The sequence below is a fragment of the Saccoglossus kowalevskii genome, chromosome 7 (assembly GCF_978046115.1).
Source record: "Saccoglossus kowalevskii chromosome 7, keSacKowa6.1, whole genome shotgun sequence".
Taxonomy (NCBI): Eukaryota; Metazoa; Hemichordata; class Enteropneusta; family Harrimaniidae; genus Saccoglossus; species Saccoglossus kowalevskii.
The window spans coordinates 33534450-33555151 of NC_140647.1; the positions used below are offsets into that span (position 1 = coordinate 33534450).

Here is a 20702-nt window from a genome sequence, read left to right on the forward strand (position 1 = left end):
GACCATTGCCATTCATAAACAGTGAGAATCAGATGTTTTCATTTTTCTCATTATAAAATACCGGCTAACCAATCACAATTCAATTCAGGTTTAATATGGTTTCACTTTCACAGTAATTTATTTCTTCTGACTCGTCTATTGAAGCAATAAAATGACAGGAAATGAAATTGGTTGAAATCTCCTCTAATTTCCCCCGCAGTATTATATTACTAAACATAGGGAAACTATTGTAGACTTTCACAATATTAAAGCGCCAAAAAAAACAGGGAAGGTAACAAACTAATAGGTGATTTTCCACTCACAGTGAGATGTGCGTGAAAGGGGTGAATCAAACATCTGTCCCAAAAAATGTAATGACTTGATTTTGAATTTGTCTGTTTTCATAGTTCAATGTCGAAATGTTGATCTTCCAGAGAGGGATATAGTAGTGGGTTACTCGTACATGTACTTCACAGAGCGGGATATAGTAGTGGGTTACCCGTATATGTACTTCATAGAGCGGGATATAGTAGTGGGTTACCCGTACATGTACTTCATCAAAACTGACCATCATCATAAGCAAGGAAATAACCCAAAAATAATGTTTTGAGCTACAACATGTACCACAATATAATCTTTGTTTGTCCTGTTTTCACTTTTGATTTCATGAAATTCCTGAAACAATGTGAGAATATATACATGTTGCTTGAAAAATATCGATTAAAATTAGGTGGGAGCAATTCTGACCAAAATGGACAAAAACAATGATGTCATCATAACTACATACAAAAAAAAAATATTCATGTTCCCTAAATGTCCCTCATAAAATAATATAACATACGACTTGCACAAAAGTTCCTTAAAATAACAGTACAGCAACATATGTAAGCAAAAGTACTAGCCAGCATGTTCCGCAATTAATACTACATGTACTGTATTAGTCTCAATATCCCTTTAAAGAATAACATAACAAATTGTATAAAAGTTTCAAATAATAGTACAGTAATCAATTATTCTGAGTTTGATATTTGAATCTTGGTAATCTTTCAAATTAATGTAGTTATGTGCATGGAATCTGTAATTGTCAATGCCAAAAAAAGTATTGATCCTGACTAAGAACTCTAGTTGACACTTAAAACTATCAGTTACATTACAAGGACAACTATTTAAAACTACCAGTATATATTTCAAAGTCTAATAATGTACAAAGCACTTAATAAACTGACAATTTTTATTATGCCAGTAATCATCTACTTGACAGGCCTTCAATACAAAGAACATAAAAACATACAACATTGACCTACATAACCAGTTTCAATTCATTCATTCATTCAGGTTTTTTTCATATCCATTTTTGCAACCAATTGCTAAGATTAATTATTAATGGAATTATTCATCATTTCAAAACATGTCACCACCTACAGAAAGGTAAATTGTTTATAAAATTGTTTTACATTGGCATATTTTAATTTTCTCCATGACTCTTCAGAATGCCATCTTCACCCTGTTTGAAAAATGTCCACATACAATAGACATCACGGCCAAAACCTTGAATATTTCATTTAGCTGAAACTCTGACTGACAATGGTTGTGGAAGGGCTACATGGTATCAAGAACATAAAAAAGCTAAACATTGATCAGCTGTCAGCTACATCAATTAGGTAAATGTCAGTAAATTGCTTCTAACTCTTGATAAATAGCAGTCAATTATTCTGTTTTAAGGGGCTAATGATAAAATAGTTTGGTATAAAGTCCAATAAAACAAGTGTCATCACAAGATGAAATACATGACATATGTATCTGCTCTATTAGAAGTGCACATAAACCAAAAACTACTTTTATTTTATACTAGACCATTAAAATGTGATTTAGTGTTACTAATCCAAATACTACAGTATCAAATCGTCAAAATTCACCAAAAAACGAAAGGCATTTCATTTGTAGGGAATTTGGGAGGGGTCATCAAAGGGCCATTTTAGGTCATGAACTTCAACTTATAATTTTCGTAGTAGTATTTTTTTTGCATTTATAGTCAGTTAAAAAAAATCCTACTTTCATTTATGCAAGCAGAATGTATGATTTTACATAAAATGCCTTTTGTTTTTTGGCAAACTTTGAGAACACTCCTAACCAGGAAAGCACTTAGAGTCAAACAAGAAAAACAAAACAATGCAAATATTAGTGCAGAGCTCTCTACAGACATTTACTTTGGGGTATTAGGCTCAAAAAGCATCTCCCTTTTCCTCATTTAACACAGATTAGAGTAATTGAGTACTTAACAATTTAAATATGGATTATCCCTAACCTAATCCAATCATTCCGGTAACACAGCTGACTGAATCTTAAATGTTGCCATGACAATGATATAGATCAACAACAATGCATAATCATTGACATAATGTTTTACTGAATGAAACCCTACATACATTGTGATGCTCCCATGATGCATTGTGGTGCTCCCATGATGCATTGTGGTGCTCCCATGATGCACCTTGTTTATATGCACAGTAGAGCGATTATTTCCTTTCTAAGACAAATTATTTACATAAGATGCAATCATCTGTCTGTTACAACAGAAAATTGTTTGAATTAATGATGTTGATGCACCATGGGCTGTTCATACTACCGGTACTAGTCTAAATTACTGCAAGTGATTTCAATGGAATCATTAAGGTTTATATCCGCAATAAAAATGGATGTACAATCAATAACATTGAGTACTTCCTAAATAGGTAGATCACCCCTTATTAGGATTGGCAGATTATCTAGTTAACCATGTTTATTTAACAGACATTTAATCTGTTTTTACAAACTTTTTTATGTTTGGCCAACCAAGCAAGAATTCCTCAATTAGTGATCAATGACCTGTACATGAACTTAATTCCATCATAGTTTTCAAATCTACAGTCAGTCTAGTATGGCACATACATGATAACATAATGTCAGTGACCCTAATAAGAAGTGCCTGGGAACCCAATGCTTATAGAACTTTTCCCAGGTTCTGAGCCTTGCTTGCATACAGTTTGTAGCTGCCACAATAATTATTTTCTGAATTCTCATTTCATGCTACAATAACACTTTACAAGGTATTTATCTTCCTCATCATTTCCCACAATGCCATCACAAGTATGCCATCAATTCTACTCATGATGGCTCTCTGAATCATGCTTCACCTTGCATCTTGTGTTGTACTGGTAATCTATTCTTGATTGGGCTTCCATACAATTTTGAGTCTGGGTTCCTTGTTTCTTTGACTAGCTCAAAAGGTGTTAAATTGTAGGAGTTTAAACAGCTCCCACATTTATACCTCTACCTGTATTTGTATGTCGGTACAGTACAGTACAGTACAGGCACTGAGCTACAAAACCATACTATTAAAAGATTTCACCACTCAATTATTACACTGATTGCAGGGCTGGTTGTAATACAAATACACTGATTGCAGGGCTGGTTTAATATTAATACACTGATTGCAGAGCTGGTTGTACCACCAATACACTGATTGCAGGGCTGGTTTAATATTAATACACTGATTGCAGAGCTGGTTGTACCACCAATACACTGATTGCAGGGCTGGTTGTAATATTAATACACTGATTGCAGGGCTGGTTGTACCACCAATACACTGATTGCAGGGTTGGTAGGAATACCAATACACTGATTGCAGGGCTGGTTGGAATACCAATACACTGATTGCAGGGCTGGTTGTACCACCAATACACTGATTGCAGGGCTGGTTGTACCACCAATACACTGATTGCAGGGCTGGTTGTACCACCAATACACTGATTGCAGGGCTGGTTGTACCACCAATACACTGATTGCAGGGTTGGTTGGAATACCATCACACTGATTGCAGGGCTGGTTGTACCACCAATACACTGATTGCAGGGTTGGTAGGAATACCAATACACTGATTGCAGGGCTGGTTGGAATACCAATACACTGATTGCAGGGCTGGTTGTACCACCAATACACTGATTGCAGGGCTGGTTGTACCACCAATACACTGATTGCAGGGTTGGTTGGAATACCAATACACTGATTGCAGGGCTGGTTGTAATACCAATACACTGATTGCAGGGCTGGTTGTACCACCAATACACTGATTGCAGGGTTGGTAGGAATACCAATACACTGATTGCAGGGCTGGTTGGAATACCAATACACTGATTGCAGGGCTGGTTGTACCACCAATACACTGATTGCAGGGCTGGTTGTACCACCAATACACTGATTGCAGGGCTGGTTGTACCACCAATACACTGATTGCAGGGCTGGTTGTACCACCAATACACTGATTGCAGGGCTGGTTGGAATACCAATACACTGATTGCAGGGCTGGTTGGAATACCAATACACTGATTGCAGGGCTGGTTGGAATACCAATACACTGATTGCAGGCCTGGTTGAAATACCAATACACTGATTGCAGGGCTGACTATAATACCAATACACTGATTGCAGGGCCAATACATGTATCAAAACACTGATTTCAGGGCTGTTTGTACTACCAATACACTGGTTGCAGGGCTGGTTGTAATACTAATACACTGATTGCAGGGCTGGATGTACAACCAATACACTGATTGCAGGGCTGGTAGGAATACCAATGCACTGATTGCAGGGCTGACTATAATACCAATACACTGATTGCAGGGCCAATACACGTATCAAAACACTGTTCACAGGTCAGGTCACGTCAGGTCATCAACTCAATTATGTTCTGCACCAGATATATGAGTTTGTAACTACCCAATGATCTAAAAATCTAACCAGTACAAGTATTTTTTTCACATACCGGTATGTATACTCTGAAGTTGAAAACACATGCAGACACAGATATCACATGACAGACAATACCCTGTGGTACTTGGCTACCCATAGCTGGCCACAAGGCTCCACACAGCATGGAGTAATTTGATAATAAATACAAAACACAAAATATAATCGCAATCAGTACAACCATGTTCAAATATCCTATTCCCACTTTCTAGAAATTTGAAACGCATGGTAATGCAATACACGAAGTATCTGTTGGAGATTTGTTAGTTACTTAGGGGGTTCTACAAAAAAAAACTCTGGGATTACCTCCCCTTTTTACTTCTCATAGTTTTGAGCTAGATTTTTTTCAGGATGGTACCGGTATATACATTTTTTTTCTTGCTTTTCTGTAATTTTTCCTATAATTTTTTTTTCTTCTTTCATGAGATGCATTGTATCTTTGTATGTCCAGGAAGCAGAACATTGGGGGGAGGGGTCCTGCAATTTACTGAAATATATTACTAGAAATGGTACATATAACATATTGGCCTTTGATCCTAGAATAGCCTTAACAGCTGTACGTTGATTTGTCTCTCTACCCAGTACACTTGTGAAATGAGACTAAATAAAGAGTAGGGTTAAACTAATATTCATAAAGATAACGATAAAGATATATACAATGCATTTCTTGTTTTCTAGACCTAGACATTTTAGGATACAATGTAATGTAGGTCATTTTGACAACACAACGTGAGTGTGCATACAGTCCTTCAACTCAATACTAGGTGAACCAACAATGAAAAAAAAAAACTTGAAATTAAATTTGCACCCAATGGAGGAACACAATGAGAGTCTCAAAAATAAGTGAACCACAAAGTCTATTCTAGCTTGGTAGTGAAGCTAAAATAGGGTTGGGCAGCAATTAAAACAAACAAAAACTTGGTCAATCAACGAAAAATGTCCACAAGCAAACACAACTGACATTGAAAATATTATTGGGGAGAACGTACCTTCATAACTTTACCATGAGATGGTTGGTAAACATAGTTATCCATTGCTCACCTAAGTGTCACTACATTTTAACAGTCTTAATAAAGTTCCTGATGTCTTTGAAGTTGTTTAACATTCACTGTGGTTGTAACTTTGGCACTCCTCATGCAATCCAGCATAGTCAGGGAACAAACGATTTATGACTATTGACCTCCACTCTAAACAGTGTCAAGGCTTGTATTGTGTGTGCCTGTGTTTTTTAGTGTCGATATAAAGGGAGTACAATGCACCACTAACAATGTTGATACTGACGTCATCAAAATAATAACTGTGTTAGTAAATAGTGAAAAGACCTCAAGGATGTGAACTGGGTGAGAAAATCTACTTATTATATAGTTGGAATGGAGGACAATAATAAATATTCAGGTCAGTCAATAAAGACCCTGCCAATCATCTTGTTTCTCAATGTTTTAGTATTTATTGCTGCATACTAGTATATTTATCTCCATGTTTATTTTATAAACAATATTTTCACACTAATTTTGCAATATTTATTTTCATTTAGGCCCAGCACTAGCAGTATTTTATTTAGTTCCATTCTCTAAAACTTTGAGACAGATTACCTTAACCCTTTGAATGCCATTGTCAACTCTTGGCACCCTTAACAAAATATTTTTTGTACAGTCTGCTTCTCCTCAAATGAAATGTTGATACAAATTTACAAACTTTTTGATTTAAAATCTAAAAAAAATATCTGAAACCGTATATGGTATAAAATGATGATGAAATGTAGTGAAAATGTGCACAATTTTTAATTATTTTCATAAAATTTACAAGCAGGAAAAAATCTGGCTCTCAAAGTATTAAGACATGAGTTAAGAACCCTGGACAAGAAATACTTCCTATTGTCTGCATTGTGTGCACTCTGGATTTATCTTACTATGAAATACACATTATAAAAGTCTACTGCAATTGAATCTCTAATAGAAGCGCATATAAACTTTGTAGCTTCTGCATATTGGTGAAACACACATAAACCATTTATTGTAATTGGATTATTAAAATGACATATTTTGACCATATAGATACATCTCTGTCATAAGCATATGCACTACATTTTTGAAATTTCAACATACTAGTAATCTTACAAATGAATGAAATACACGTTTAATAATGTTTATGGTTGTTCATTACCTTTTCTCTGTCGTCAGCTACATCATATACTTGGTCGTCTAAATCTAAAATTCCACCGTCATTCAAGTTTTCTAAACTTCGAACATTCACCCAGTATTCTGGAGGCTGTAAAGAAAATCAGGGAAATAGATATTGTTAATTATTTGTAGGGAAACACAAACTGAGTGAAACAAATCTCAAGACCAGTAACACATGTGCTTTAAAAAATATAGGCACAAGACCTGTCTAAAGCGGAAACTAAAAACAACCTGTTTTTTTTTTTTTGCTTTTTATAGAAGTCTACTTTATATCTTTTTAATAGCGATAAAAATCTGCAAAAATCTTTTCCAGAATACTGATAACCAGTAAGAAAATGTCCAATTGGTTTAAAATCAATTAATAACTTATAGTAAAATTTATTTAAATGTGTACAATTTTGGCAGAAAAACATAATTTATTTGAAGTATATTCCACTCTTTTAAATCATGTATGAGATTTTTTCTGATGATAAATTTGTGATATATTCAATAATAGAAAATCCAATTTGATAAATTTCAAGATTAGACTTAAAAGCCAAGTACAGATACATATACAATGTAGCATATAAATATTGGATAAATACAATGTATCTTGATATTCTGAAATCATTACACTACATCATGAAATTCAGTGCTATATGGCTTATGTGCTATATTGATGTAAAACTGATCTGTATGGTATGTGACCATATTAAAAGCACATCTCCAATACCAGTGCATGTAGACAAACATTTGTTTGTACTGTAAATGAATTAATTATTCACTATTTTCGCTGATATATATAATCCGCTAAATTATATCTACATGAGCATGTAAAATAACAATAAAATTCATTGTTTCCTTGACAAATTCATGAAATTAATATACAGTGAATCAAAACATCAAAATAGTGAAGTTATATGTCAGTGAAAATAAATGGTTTTACAGTATTGTATACTAGACCATTAAAATATGAAATATTGTAACCATAGACACACCTGTGTCATTCACATGTATGTAAGTGTAAGCAGTAGTAACAGAGTACCATATCATAGCATGTAAGACAACACCAACATTTAATAACAGAACATGTCTGCATTTCAGTGAATTAATAGTTCAGATGGCAGCATTCGACTCAAGCCAGTTAAAAGTAGAGTGAACTCATTCACCTCAAACACCATACATGCATCTGCTGTGACATCTCTAAATGCCTCAATGCATTGCTATTGCTGGCTTCAGCTTCGGAATGTCTCCTTTTCAGAAATGCCGTCACAACCAGACAAAATGCAACTTTAAAATGTTCACTAATATAGCCCTTTGTATCACAATAAAACTAAAAAATATACATTTTCTCTCATTCTTCTTATTCACTCTCATTTTACATTATTTAACATTTTGTAGAAATTATTCAACATTTTGAATGCAGCTTTCACCATAATTTGTCCCGCCAAAATTTTGTGTAGTGTCATGCCCTCTTCATGTAACTATAATTTTTTGGTTAATTTTGGACTAAATGGAAATAATATTTCATTGGCTATCGAATTGAATCATTTTTTCATTGTCATAGAATATTTACTATCATTTATTTATTTTTATGAAAGATGACAAAAATTTGCTGTTTTCATTCAAAAAGTTTACATATTATGGGATGTCTGAGCAATCAAGACTTAAAGCCAAATTGTGTGATTGTTTGATTTACATAAAATGCAAACCTGTGTTTTTCAGAAAATGTTCTCCTCTAGACACAATTTTACTTATAATACAATATATTGATCAGCTCTAATCATTCATGTCAGTTCAGCTTGTCAATCAGAAATTATCTCCTGCTATGAATACAATGAATGTTTAGAGCAGAAGCAACAGAACCCTTCCGAGATGCCAGCAGGAGACGGAACTAAAAGTTTAAAAGTTCATTTTTACTGCCTATGTTCTTACTAATCAAATGCAATAATATTAAAGATGGCTACTGGATTATAAATTGGATACTGCTGGGAAGTGCAGCTAATGTTACATGTACAGAAATTTAGTTGTACTATTCAAGAAGAATATACACAGATATATTTCCCACAAATACTTTACTTTCAGTGACAAACTCATCCTTTCCACATTAATACGGCTGTTTTCTGTGAATTATCTCTCAGTACAGACTTTTTGATGTGGTTGATGAAATAATAGTCGTTTCTTTAAATTTACATGTAGCAGATCCAAATGCAAGTATTATTTCAATATATTGAATATTGCTATAGACACCATATTCTATGTGTATAATGGCACAACATCATAATTTATAAAGCTATCCAGGCATTAGACAGTCTAGAATGATTTATTAAGTTTTATCTGTTTGTGATTCATTAGAAAATGAAACATCTTCATTGGCTTCAGACTGAGGGATAATACCCAGGACAGGGGGCAGTGGAGGGAGCGGGTTAGATTTGAACTTGCATCTACCATGGAACTAATTAACAGTTGGGTCTCTACGTATCACACTGGTGATTAGTCTCATATTTAATCAATATTTGATTACAGATAAATTTCTTTCTACATTGCAAGCATATTCCATCCACCAGCCAATTAACAACTGACAACCATTTTCTTTTTTTGAGATGGTCAAAATAATTCCTTTCTAAGAAAACCATCACATAAACAATTCTTGAGAAAACAGATAACGCAGTCTCTGTGTTCGCTCTCATCTCTATGACAACATGATATTCATTCTGCCTAAGGCGCCAGAGGAGTAGCTAACTATAATAAGGCTGATTCAATTCAGATGTAAAATACCGTATTTTCTCTATCACTAGAAGTAACATATGACCTTACATAAATGTCAGATGCATGTATATGATCATTGTACATGTAAGTTTTTATATAAATAACTTATAATACAAGCATTTTTTTGTTTATGTGTGCTTTTATTAGAGATACACTTATGATAGAGAAAATACAGCACTTATATCTGTGAAACAGACACTTGGGTGTGGTACAAAGTGATAAATACTTGGGCAGGGTACAAACAGTGATAAACTACCCTAGTTTATCGGATGATGGTAGACATGCATGCAAGTAATGATAAACATGTATGAAGAATTCTATTCCAGAATTATGAAATTCAGCAATTCTGTGAAACCACAATATTTCAAATACGAGTAGACGGATGGTGGTTGGACCATACAAATCGATGAGTTATACGAAGGATACGACAAATCGTTTAAACGTCAGGAAAGACAAATCGAGTGAGATTCTGTGTTTTCAAGATGGGGCAGTTCAGTACATCCTGAAAATTTGTATCAGTAAAATGTTTAAGAGTACCGTTACATGTGTACATCTGAAAACAATATGGTTACAACCATGACATTAATCAGCCCAATCACATTGTACGGTGGTGCGAAGAAATAGAACTGCTTTATGTTGAGAATACTCACAAACAATTCACGCAGTAATGGCTACTTTTAGAGAAAGCAAGTATTCCGACAGAAACAGCATAGTCTGGACACAGGAAGATGTACTATAACTTCATGATGTACTCCAAACGTTTGTACCAGTTTTGGTGATAACCAGCAATTCGCAAAACAAAGTTAACCAAGAGTTTATAACAAGAGTTTGTTTATGTCTAAGTCTGATGATATGCTGTACAGCAGGGTGCATAAGAGAGAGTGATCTGATTCCCAGCATATCAGAGCTGAGTTCTAGGAATGTCAACTATTTGAACTGTGTGGGTCACCCATGGATATCTGACATGTTGTCTAATTGTTGTATCATAGAAGCCTGCAGTGTCAATCAGAATGGCTGCCCAGCTTGTTTACACTCAAGAGTAAGTATATTCATGATGGACATCCACGGTAATTGATGTTTAGAATACTTATTGCAAGCCATTCTTAGTCTGGGATAACATTTTATGTTGAATTTATGAGAATGATGATGATGCCATCAAGATTTGTTGCATGGATGACATATTGTGCAGACTTGTGTGACGCTGAATACATGTGTTTTTGTTGCATGGATGACATATTGTGCAGACTTGTGTGACGCTGAATACATGTGTTTTTGTTGCATGAATGCTTTAGCATTTCCATATTCATGCAAAGTATCCTGCTAGCATCAAACAATACAGTTCAATGTCAGTTGAGTTCACTTAGTACAGCCATCTGTGTCCCTAATCAACAATTCAAGCGAAAAGGAAACATGAGAAAATCCTGTGTAATACATGTACATGTATCTGGATTTCTTACTATGTAAATACACACCATCAATATAGCAAAAGGCTCTACCATTCATTGAACACATAATAGGGGGAAACAAATATAGAAAAAGTATTAAATTGATTATTTCTTATATCAATAAAACAAAACAAAAAACATAAGTGAAAATTCTACAGCAATATGTCCACTATCACATGACATGATAAATTAGTGTGAACTGACTGTGTTAACATATACAGTTGTATGTCCAAATTGAGTTGCCTTAATTGTCATTGATATGACTACAGAATCAGAGGTTGTGTATGAGTTTATGTATACAAGCATAAAAAGAAACCAATAGTTTGAGACTAGATGTACATTTTTACATAACTCTTTAAAAAGGGTATTTACTTCTACGTTTTGGCTGTCTGGATAGGGGCATGGGATACTTGTAGCACACCTCTATTATATTTCAGGGCAGTGAGAAACCTGACATCCCACCTTAAAATATTACAAATTAAGTCATGCATTTTGAACATGCATACCATACTTGTTCTATTAGACTCACTGGCAATCTCTTTTCTCTAATTGGTAAAACATTTCTTGTAATTTCTTATAGTGTCAATTTGTAAAAGCCATTTCCAAACTGTTGACATTGAAAGCATAGCATGTACATGTATGTTAAATACAGATGAAAAAGATGACTGTGGGGTAGCATCCAGGTCACCAGGAGCATCAAGTGAACCTCAAGAAAAACAGTACAAGATGGCAACTCACTGTTGCTCCTGGGTGAAATGTCAATTACGTTGTCATCTTGAGAGGCTAAGTCTCTATCTGACAGCCTCTCACTGATGATTTTATGTGTCCAAAATTTCCAATAATAGTGTGATTTTCTTTAGTCATGATCGAACAAAATGTCAACCACTCAACACTTAGTGTATACAAATGTACATGTGTATCTAATTCTATATGATATTAGCCTTGTGTATGCCCACTTTGCCCATGAAATTGTGTCTCAAACAATAATTTGGTAAGATTCTGCCATCTTTATGTTTTATTTCAACAGCAACAGGAATCAAAGGGCTGGTCTTGACACAAAAAAACTCACTTAAAACAACACTCTCGAATGGCGCTTACATGTAAGTAGTATCGACTCAATATCACTACAAGAAAAACGACAACAAGACAAAATTATTAATTTCCCTTTAAAAAGATCAGAGAAATTTAACTTGATAGACAGAATGTCACAAAACAACAAGATTTATGCTGTAATGTCGGCAATGACGTGTGTGAATGGGCTTTTTGTTTGACAGCTCAAATAAAGTCCATTCCTAAATTCCAAATCCATGCAACCAAAAAGTGATAATCAACACAATGGTAGTCTGTTTAAACAACATTGAAACTCTCTCAAACCCAAAAGTGTAAAAAGAAATAACAGAGACATGAGTGACAGTGTTTCGGTTTTGATAAAGGGCGCGAAAAGACATGAAAAACATGTTAAATATGCGTGATTCATGAACAGAAATAGTTTAGCCTACTGATAAGGAATAATATATACACAAACCACTTGAACTCTCTATTTCACATGTGAACAAGGCTTAAAAGTGGTGTTGTATAACACAGAAAAAATCAATATGGAGTTTCAATAGTGACATCAATGAAGCCTGAATGTGCTTTTCTACAATTAAGTTATGGATGAAAAATCTAGCAATTTATGGTAAATGGAGATTAAACTCAAATAACGACAAAGAGAATGGAAAAAAACTCATTAGTCATTTTCTATGAAAACAATCCTCCTTTGGATGTTTCCGGAGTTGTAAATTTAATAATAGAATCTTTGTTATTAGCACTATAACTATACTCTAATGGAAGTTGTTAACAGCAGATAAATTAGGGTGTCAATAACCAATATTTCTTCAGCAGACAATTACTTTATAGTGTCTTTAGAATAAAAACATTAACATGCTGTTATATTACTTGTAGATTTTATCAGTGAAAATGTTCACTTGGGGGGTGGTGGTGTTAATATAAATAGTAAAAAACACATTATCTTAAAACACATGGAGTCTGAATAGCCCCACATGTAGATTTAACAATGTCTCACGTAGTCTGTATACAAAGAGCTGATCAGGTCAGTCAAATTGGCCAGTGTCACAATAAGTGATTTACATTACTTACATAACCTGTCAATAATACAGTATTGTGTCATGACGCTGATACACTGTGTACTGTGAAAGCATTCATTTTTACGAGTAATTAATTTAAATATATGAATCATGCATATTCACTGGGGTTAAATTCACAGATCTTTCAGTGAAAAACAAGGAGGTCTATTGTAATTTCACAAGCTCATGTTGATTTAAAGCGTAGCATGTTGTCATGTGACGAGGTGTTTGATATATATTGTTTATTTAGACGAATGTCAAAACATGCGATGAAAATGACTGCAGTACTTCAATTCAGCAGATTTTACTTATCAGCAAAAATAGGGAAACTAAAACTAATTGAATAATTTATATGTTACCAATATTCTACAGCCTGCACCAAATGCAAGTACCTGTCCTGACTACTATACTTTCTCAATATGCATGTTTTTAGTAGTATGGAGTAACCAGCCCTCAATGTCAAGTGTTTAGATTCAGACAGAGTACATGTAAGTCAGTCAGTAAGCAAAGATGTTTACAGTAAAGAAAAATCAGTTTTGACTTTATTACATTCAGTTACTTATTACTGGTTGTATCATAATGAGACTACAATAAATTGATTTTATAGTTTTATGTCTGCTTCAACTAGATATGTACTACATACACTGTAGTAGAGTAGAGTAAGTTTTCCTTTTGACTTTAAATGAAATTACAATGTTTCTACATTCCTATGATTCACTGTTATTCGATTGGATATTTGGGTGTTGTCATAATATAATTAGGTTACATGCACTCAAGATAGAAAGCCATGTTCAACCATGTTATGTATGGATACATTACACATATCAACATGTTGTCCATGTTTTCTATGTGAAATCTATACCTCATTAGTATACCAGTAACAAAGGCAGGTTTTATAACATGACCATGGGGAGTATCAGTCACAGTAGTGACCTTTAGTGCAAAGTATCACTAACTGATATTCCACATAAAACTTACACTTCATATATATTTAGCATACAATTCGTAAGAGTAGTTGTGTAAAATCACTGTCATTTTGACAGTTGAAGTTACCACAAAAAATTTCCAATAAAATCTAACTGGCACCAAACAGGGTTACAGTTGTAAGGTTAAGTACATGTAGGCTTTTAAACATCCTTATGAACAAATAAATTCCCATACCATTGAAACATGTACCACACTATTAAAATGTGTTTGAATTACAAAATTTGATAAAATAAACAACAAATTTGACAAACATACATCTACATACATGTTGCTATGTAAATGTAGAACCCATATCTAACATCGTCCTTGAAAGTACCTACCCAGAAAATGAAACAAGTCAGTTTCACTATAAATGTTTTGGACAATTCCGTGGTTTTCTTCAATATATTATATCCGCTATAAATCTTTTCCCAAAAGAACGCATTCCATGTACTGAGTTTCTCCATTTTCGATAAATTACTAAATAAGTGAAGAGACCGGTAGAGGAAACAACATCCCGCTGGTAGATCTCACCTGTACTCCAGATATTGTTTGTGATAAAAATAATCTAAAAATAATATTATGCAAAACAACGGGGTAGTACAGCAAGGACGCGTATTGGTATTTAAAAAGACAAACGGTTGCATTTTTGGTACGGAATGAGGGACGATTAAAAAAAATATTTTAATTTTTTTATTTTCCATCACTACAAATAATATTATATAAAAACATACATATAATTTATCATATAAATTCTATATTACCATTAGAGGAATAAACGTAAAGTATAAATTTGAACTCTGACCTCTGATACACTGTATTCTGTTGATTAGTTTACTATTTGAATTCAGCTGTAGTGGTAGTTCTATAGTCAAAATTAGTCATATTTTCAGAATAATTCACCATACAATAAATATAATTTTTGGTTTATGTGTGCGCATATAATAAGAGAAAATACAGCGTACATATTTATGCATAGATGTATTGAAACTGACTGAAATCTTGATATCCATCCACAGGTTGAGGGCAGTATACAGATACAATAAACAGTGCCTCCAGGTATTACACACAGAGATGGATAGTGAGTGCAATGCTTTGATTACTTAGGGAGGGGCTGGGAGTGGTAGCAATAAAACAAAATGCCAAATAATTCATGATATGATCCAGTGATCAGTGAACAATGTACACAGAAGATAACCTTTTACACTGCTGAGGCGTGACCTCTGATCCCCTTTAATAAAATGAAATCAAGGTGATCGCCATGAAGGGCATAATAGACGTAATTAACACTGTTTCATATGCAAATTTTATAAATAAGTCACTGTGGAGGGAACATTTCTTTACAAACATATCGGTAGTGATGGTAACGAAATCAGGATCCCCTAGTAAATTACCCAACCCTAATGCCTAACTATGCAGCCAATCAAAATATAATGTCCTGCTTGACTTTTGTGGCAACACTTCTCTGGGTAGCAAAATGTATTTTACAATTTTGTGCACAAAGTGCAACTTGCTGAAAATCACCTATCCTAGAAAAAGATTTTGCATGAACCAAAATATGTGTAACATGTGTAAAATCATATCCATTAGTTGGGGTTGAAAAGAAATTATAATTAATCCATGCTAACCATATAACAAAGAGATGAGTTTCTGTATTAAAGAATATGCGAGTAAAAAATTACTACCCTATATATACGTAATTAACATGGAAAAGTGATTCTATGGTAAAAATAATTTTTAATAAAAAAGAGACTAGTTCCTACTTGAAAACTACACTTGAACTTGGCGATGAATAATGCAATACAAAACGACATTGTACAACTGACAATGTAGATGTTTGCTTATACATGTACGGTTCCACTAGGACAAGTATAAGTTTCTATTATTAGTAGTAGAAATGGTTAAGCAGTTCAATTTATAACTTTGTCATTATATTTTTTTATGGTTCATGTAAAGTACAGCTGATTGAGTTTATAAACTGAAAGTTGGAAAACAGCCAATCAAAACCCAGTGATCAATAAAGTTTTACTTTATCAACGAAAACAACAATAAAATGAAACTTGTTCTACTTGTAAATAAAGACCTACACCTATAGTATGAGTTTACATGTATAAAAAAGATTGTACCATGGAGGTTATACCTCCATGATTGCACATACAAATGTACAGGTACAGTTTGTACCGTAATATCTGTATTAAAATCTATATCACTAATTGATGCCACAACAATTGAGAACCAAAAATTCAGCACTCTCAGATGTAAAGATGATTCATTAGAAGCTGCATCCCCTTTGTCACATTGTAACATTTCAATAAAGTCAAGGCTTCTAATACTTCTATTTTACATGGGTCAGTATTCGTTCACATGCTGACACGGGTCGGTATTAGTTCACGTGGTGACAAGGGTCAGTATTGGTTTACATGGTCAAATGGGTCAATATTGCTTCACGTGGTGACATGGTCAGTATTGGTTCACGTGGTGACAAGGGTCAGTATTGGTTCACGTGGAGAGACGTGGGTCAGTATTGGTTTACAAGGTGACATGGGTCAGTATTCGTTCACATGCTGACATGGGTCAGTATTCGTTCACATGATGACATGGGTCAGTATTCGTTCACGTGGTGACATGGGTCAGTATTGGTTTACATGGTGACATGGGTCAGTATTGGTTTACATGGTGACATGGGTCAGTATTGGTTCACATGGTGACAAGGGTCAGTATTCGTTCACATGATGACATGGGTCAGTATTGGTTCACATGGTGACAAGAGTCAGTATTCGTTCACATGATGACATGGGTCAGTATTGGTTCACATGGTGACAAGAGTCAGTATTCGTTCACATGATGACATGGGTCAGTATTGGTTTACATGGTGACATGGGTCAGTATTGGTTTACATGGTGAAATGGGTCAGTATTGGTTTACATGGTGACATGGGTCAGTATTGGTTTACGTGGTGACAAGGGTCAGTATTGGTTCACGTGGAGAGACGTGGGTCAGTATTGGTTTACAAGGTGACATGGGTCAGTATTCGTTCACATGCTGACATGGGTCAGTATTCGTTCACATGATGACATGGGTCAGTATTGGTTTACATGCTGACATGGGTCAGTATTGGTTTACATGGGTCAGTATTTAAATTTTGACAAGGATCAGATATAGTAATGTAACACCTTGCTACTAGTCTGTCAGGAGCATGACCAGAATTTTTCAATCATAGTTTTAAAATATGAAGCTGCCAATCATAATGGATTACATGAATCAATATAGCATATGGCTGCCTGTAGCCATACATCAGAGAATACACCATTGTAACCACATGTACTGCTACAGTGCATAGAAGAAAATTAGAACAAAGTAACTCACCATATTTGGCCACACTAACAAAAATTTATTTGCAATTTATTTAATAAATTGGATTCGTTGCCAGTAAGTGGATTATGGCGACTATTTTGATTTTGTGCATGTGTGTATTCGGTTATATCTCCATAGCAACACAAGTTTCACTAAGACTTTCACTGAGTGAACACTGGCAATGAGAGTTTTTAAGATTTCTTTCATAGAAGAACTGACTGTAGCTGTATAGATCGTTCTATATAAACCCTGAACGATATATGAACCCTCAACAAAACAAACTGAGTACGAAAGTTCAAACATTTTACTTGAGTGGACAGTGATTTTTGTGATGCCAGAATAATTCAAAGTGATTCCTATATTATTTGAATGTAACAAAAACAGGTTTGAAAATAAAGGTACGCCTGAACTGATCTATTTTGCATGCATGACATATGTGTAGTTGAAGATTGGAAACAAATTAACATACAAACACTCCCAATGCACTACGACAGAGTCTAACTAAAGCACTTAGTTTGTTTTTCAGATAGCCTGGCTACAAAAATATAGCTTTGTCATACAAGTACATGTAGTTCAAAATAAATATACATATATATGTATATAGACTTCAAGTGGAGGGCCATTAAACCAGACAAACTCTAACTTCACTTTATACAACTATACCTGTTTATTTTGTGTGTGTATGCATGTATTTTCTCAGTATGCTATACATGTACTAGAAACCACTGAGAATTCATGTAGACTGACATCTATCTAGTGAATTCTACATGTATCATCAAACACAATCACAACCAAATGTTAAATATGCATGTACAAGAAGTAGTGCTAGACTCAGGTGCAAAATACAGTGAGGAATTTTCTCAAAGGTCAATGTTTTTAGAGATTTCAATGTCCAGAACTGTCGCCTGGTACAAAAAACTATTTTAAAAAAAAACTTAATTTTGTATTGAGTTGGTTTGAAGCTAGCTTAGATTGTTGTCAATACTACATACATGTACAGAGTAATCTACCTGCAAGGGAAAATGTCTTATATTAGCACCATAGGTTCAAATACTATGAAGAATAAGTTGAAATTATTGATAACAATAATACTTACTTTAAAAATTACAAGTTTTTATGAGAAGGCAAAGCTAGCTGATAGCAAGCTTAGAAGTAAAGTGCCATCCAGGCTGTGAGTGTATATATCGGGAAAGACACCAAAAAAACCTTGTATTTTTGGTAGTTGTTATTTTTCCCAATCCTGAATAGTAATACTGTAAAATGACTAATTTTCACTGTGTTTAAATTTCACTGATTAAACATTTCGGGCATATTCAATGGGTTTTAATTCACTGTTTTATAATTTAAATAATGTGTTCTATGCTAAATTGTACATATTCACTGGGTTTTAATATAGCACATTTTCCAGTCAGCGAAACACGCAAAATTAAAACCCAGTAAATAATTAATCCTTTTACAGTATAAGAAGTTTGGAGGAATGAAGCAACAAACAATTTACTGCTTGATACCCAAATACCTTCACTTATTCAATCTGTGACATATAAAACAGTAAAAAAGAAAGATTACATTGCCATGGTGATGAAAATATAGCCTATGAAGATGAATACATGTATATAAATATAAAAGTTGCCAATAACGCAAATGATAGCTTGTGATTAATTTGAATAATGCACAATTTTACTTCAGATTAGTTACATTTGTATGGATTTCATTTACATAGCTCTTATTGCCATGGTTTCCACTGTACAGTATTTGTTTTATTACTAGTTTTAGTAACTAAATAACAGCAGCATGTCCATTTTAATTATTCAGCACTTTTTAGGTTCGCTACGTGTGCTTCTATAATTTAAAGGTGAAAAAATAGAGCAGACATGGTACCTTTCATACATGTAGCCATTCTATATTTTCATACCTACCACAGAGTACAGCCAAGGTTTACACTAACCATTATACTACAGAATTTTTTTAATAAGTTTAAGCAAGACACAAGTGGTATACATGTATCTGCAATATATTACAAACTCTAAATATTAATATTCATAATTTGGTTCACAGTTGAGCATTATGTTTAGGTGTGTAGCATCAGATTATCCCAGTTGTATTTGAGAATCTCGTCTTTTAACTCTTTGAGCTCAAAATTCTTTATCGCCTAAATTTGGGTAAGTTCACATTTACATTTGGGATTTATAATATGACAGTATATACTATATAGTATTCGTATTGATATTGGTAAAATACAAAATACAAAACCATACAAGTATGATGATAAAGTTTTAAAAAAATTATTATTGTATCTGATTGATAACATTACTAAAAACATTTTAACTGTCTGCTCTTGTGGAGTGCAGCTGGTAAAACACCAGAATACAAAATATATAGATATCATAAAACCTGCAATATAATCTTCTCTTTAGATTTAATTGCCACAAAAATTAGGAACATCTTAAGACGTTTTAGATGCATGTGATTATCCTGTGAGATTAATGAGTTCCTGAACTCATTTTGAAATTTAAAACTGTTTTAAAACTCTAATGCTAGGGGAATTCACACTGATATTTCATTTTATTTTATAATGAAGTTTGAATTTCTCAAAGCCTAAAAAAAGTTTGTTTTTTTTAATCTTAAAATTATTATAAAACACGTTTTTATTGTGACTTTTCATGAGAATTTGAGTTTTACTGGTAATTTTTATTCTAAAATTCTAACAAAAACCCTTCCTTTTATAAATGCTTTGACACACACAGATGTCTGAAAAGACACTATAGGTGATAATAACCACAAATACTTTTTTCTACATGAACAGTAACTCAAGAAAGTGATTTACAAGAATTTATCAGAGGTGAATTTGGAGTCAAGAAGTTCAACATAATAGAAGTTAACAAAAGTCTGAAGAATTCCATTGAGAAAGTCAAGTTGACTTTAAAATGTAAATCATTGCAACAACAAAAAAAGATACAAAGATTCTTTAAAATAATCTTGACAGATGGTTAAGGAGATTGTTCACCATGGATACAATTCAAGCCTTTAAGAATTTCAGTCATAGATTTTAATAGGGGATATTCAAACATACTGCAAACTGGGAATCGAAACATTTGCGTAACAAATATTTTTTTTTAGAT

At 33.7% G+C, this 20702-nt stretch overlaps 1 protein-coding gene and 1 long non-coding RNA gene across 7 annotated transcripts in view; one reads left to right on the forward strand and one right to left on the reverse strand.

The window, feature by feature from the left end:
* LOC100371218 (partitioning defective 3 homolog) overlaps window positions 1-20702 on the reverse strand; it is an 87157-nt gene that overhangs the window by 51248 nt on the left and 15207 nt on the right. For 4 of the 6 annotated variants that reach the window (XM_085501483.1, XM_085501484.1, XM_085501482.1 and 1 more), the window contains exons 1-2: window positions 14571-14755; window positions 6928-7032 (exon numbers count right to left, since the gene is read on the reverse strand). In XM_085501483.1, coding sequence (XP_085357609.1) covers window positions 6928-7032; window positions 14571-14696 — 231 coding nt within the window. In that variant the 5' untranslated portion in view covers window positions 14697-14755. Of the gene's footprint in view, window positions 1-6927; window positions 7033-14570; window positions 14756-20702 lie in introns of those variants that run through there. The other 2 variants (XM_085501485.1, XM_085501481.1) reach the window with 1 other exon arrangement.
* LOC146740948 (uncharacterized) lies at window positions 10569-20523 on the forward strand. Its single transcript, XR_014929932.1, has 4 exons — window positions 10569-10731; window positions 12165-12237; window positions 15249-15310; window positions 20387-20523. It is a non-coding gene; the product is annotated as an uncharacterized LOC146740948 (long non-coding RNA).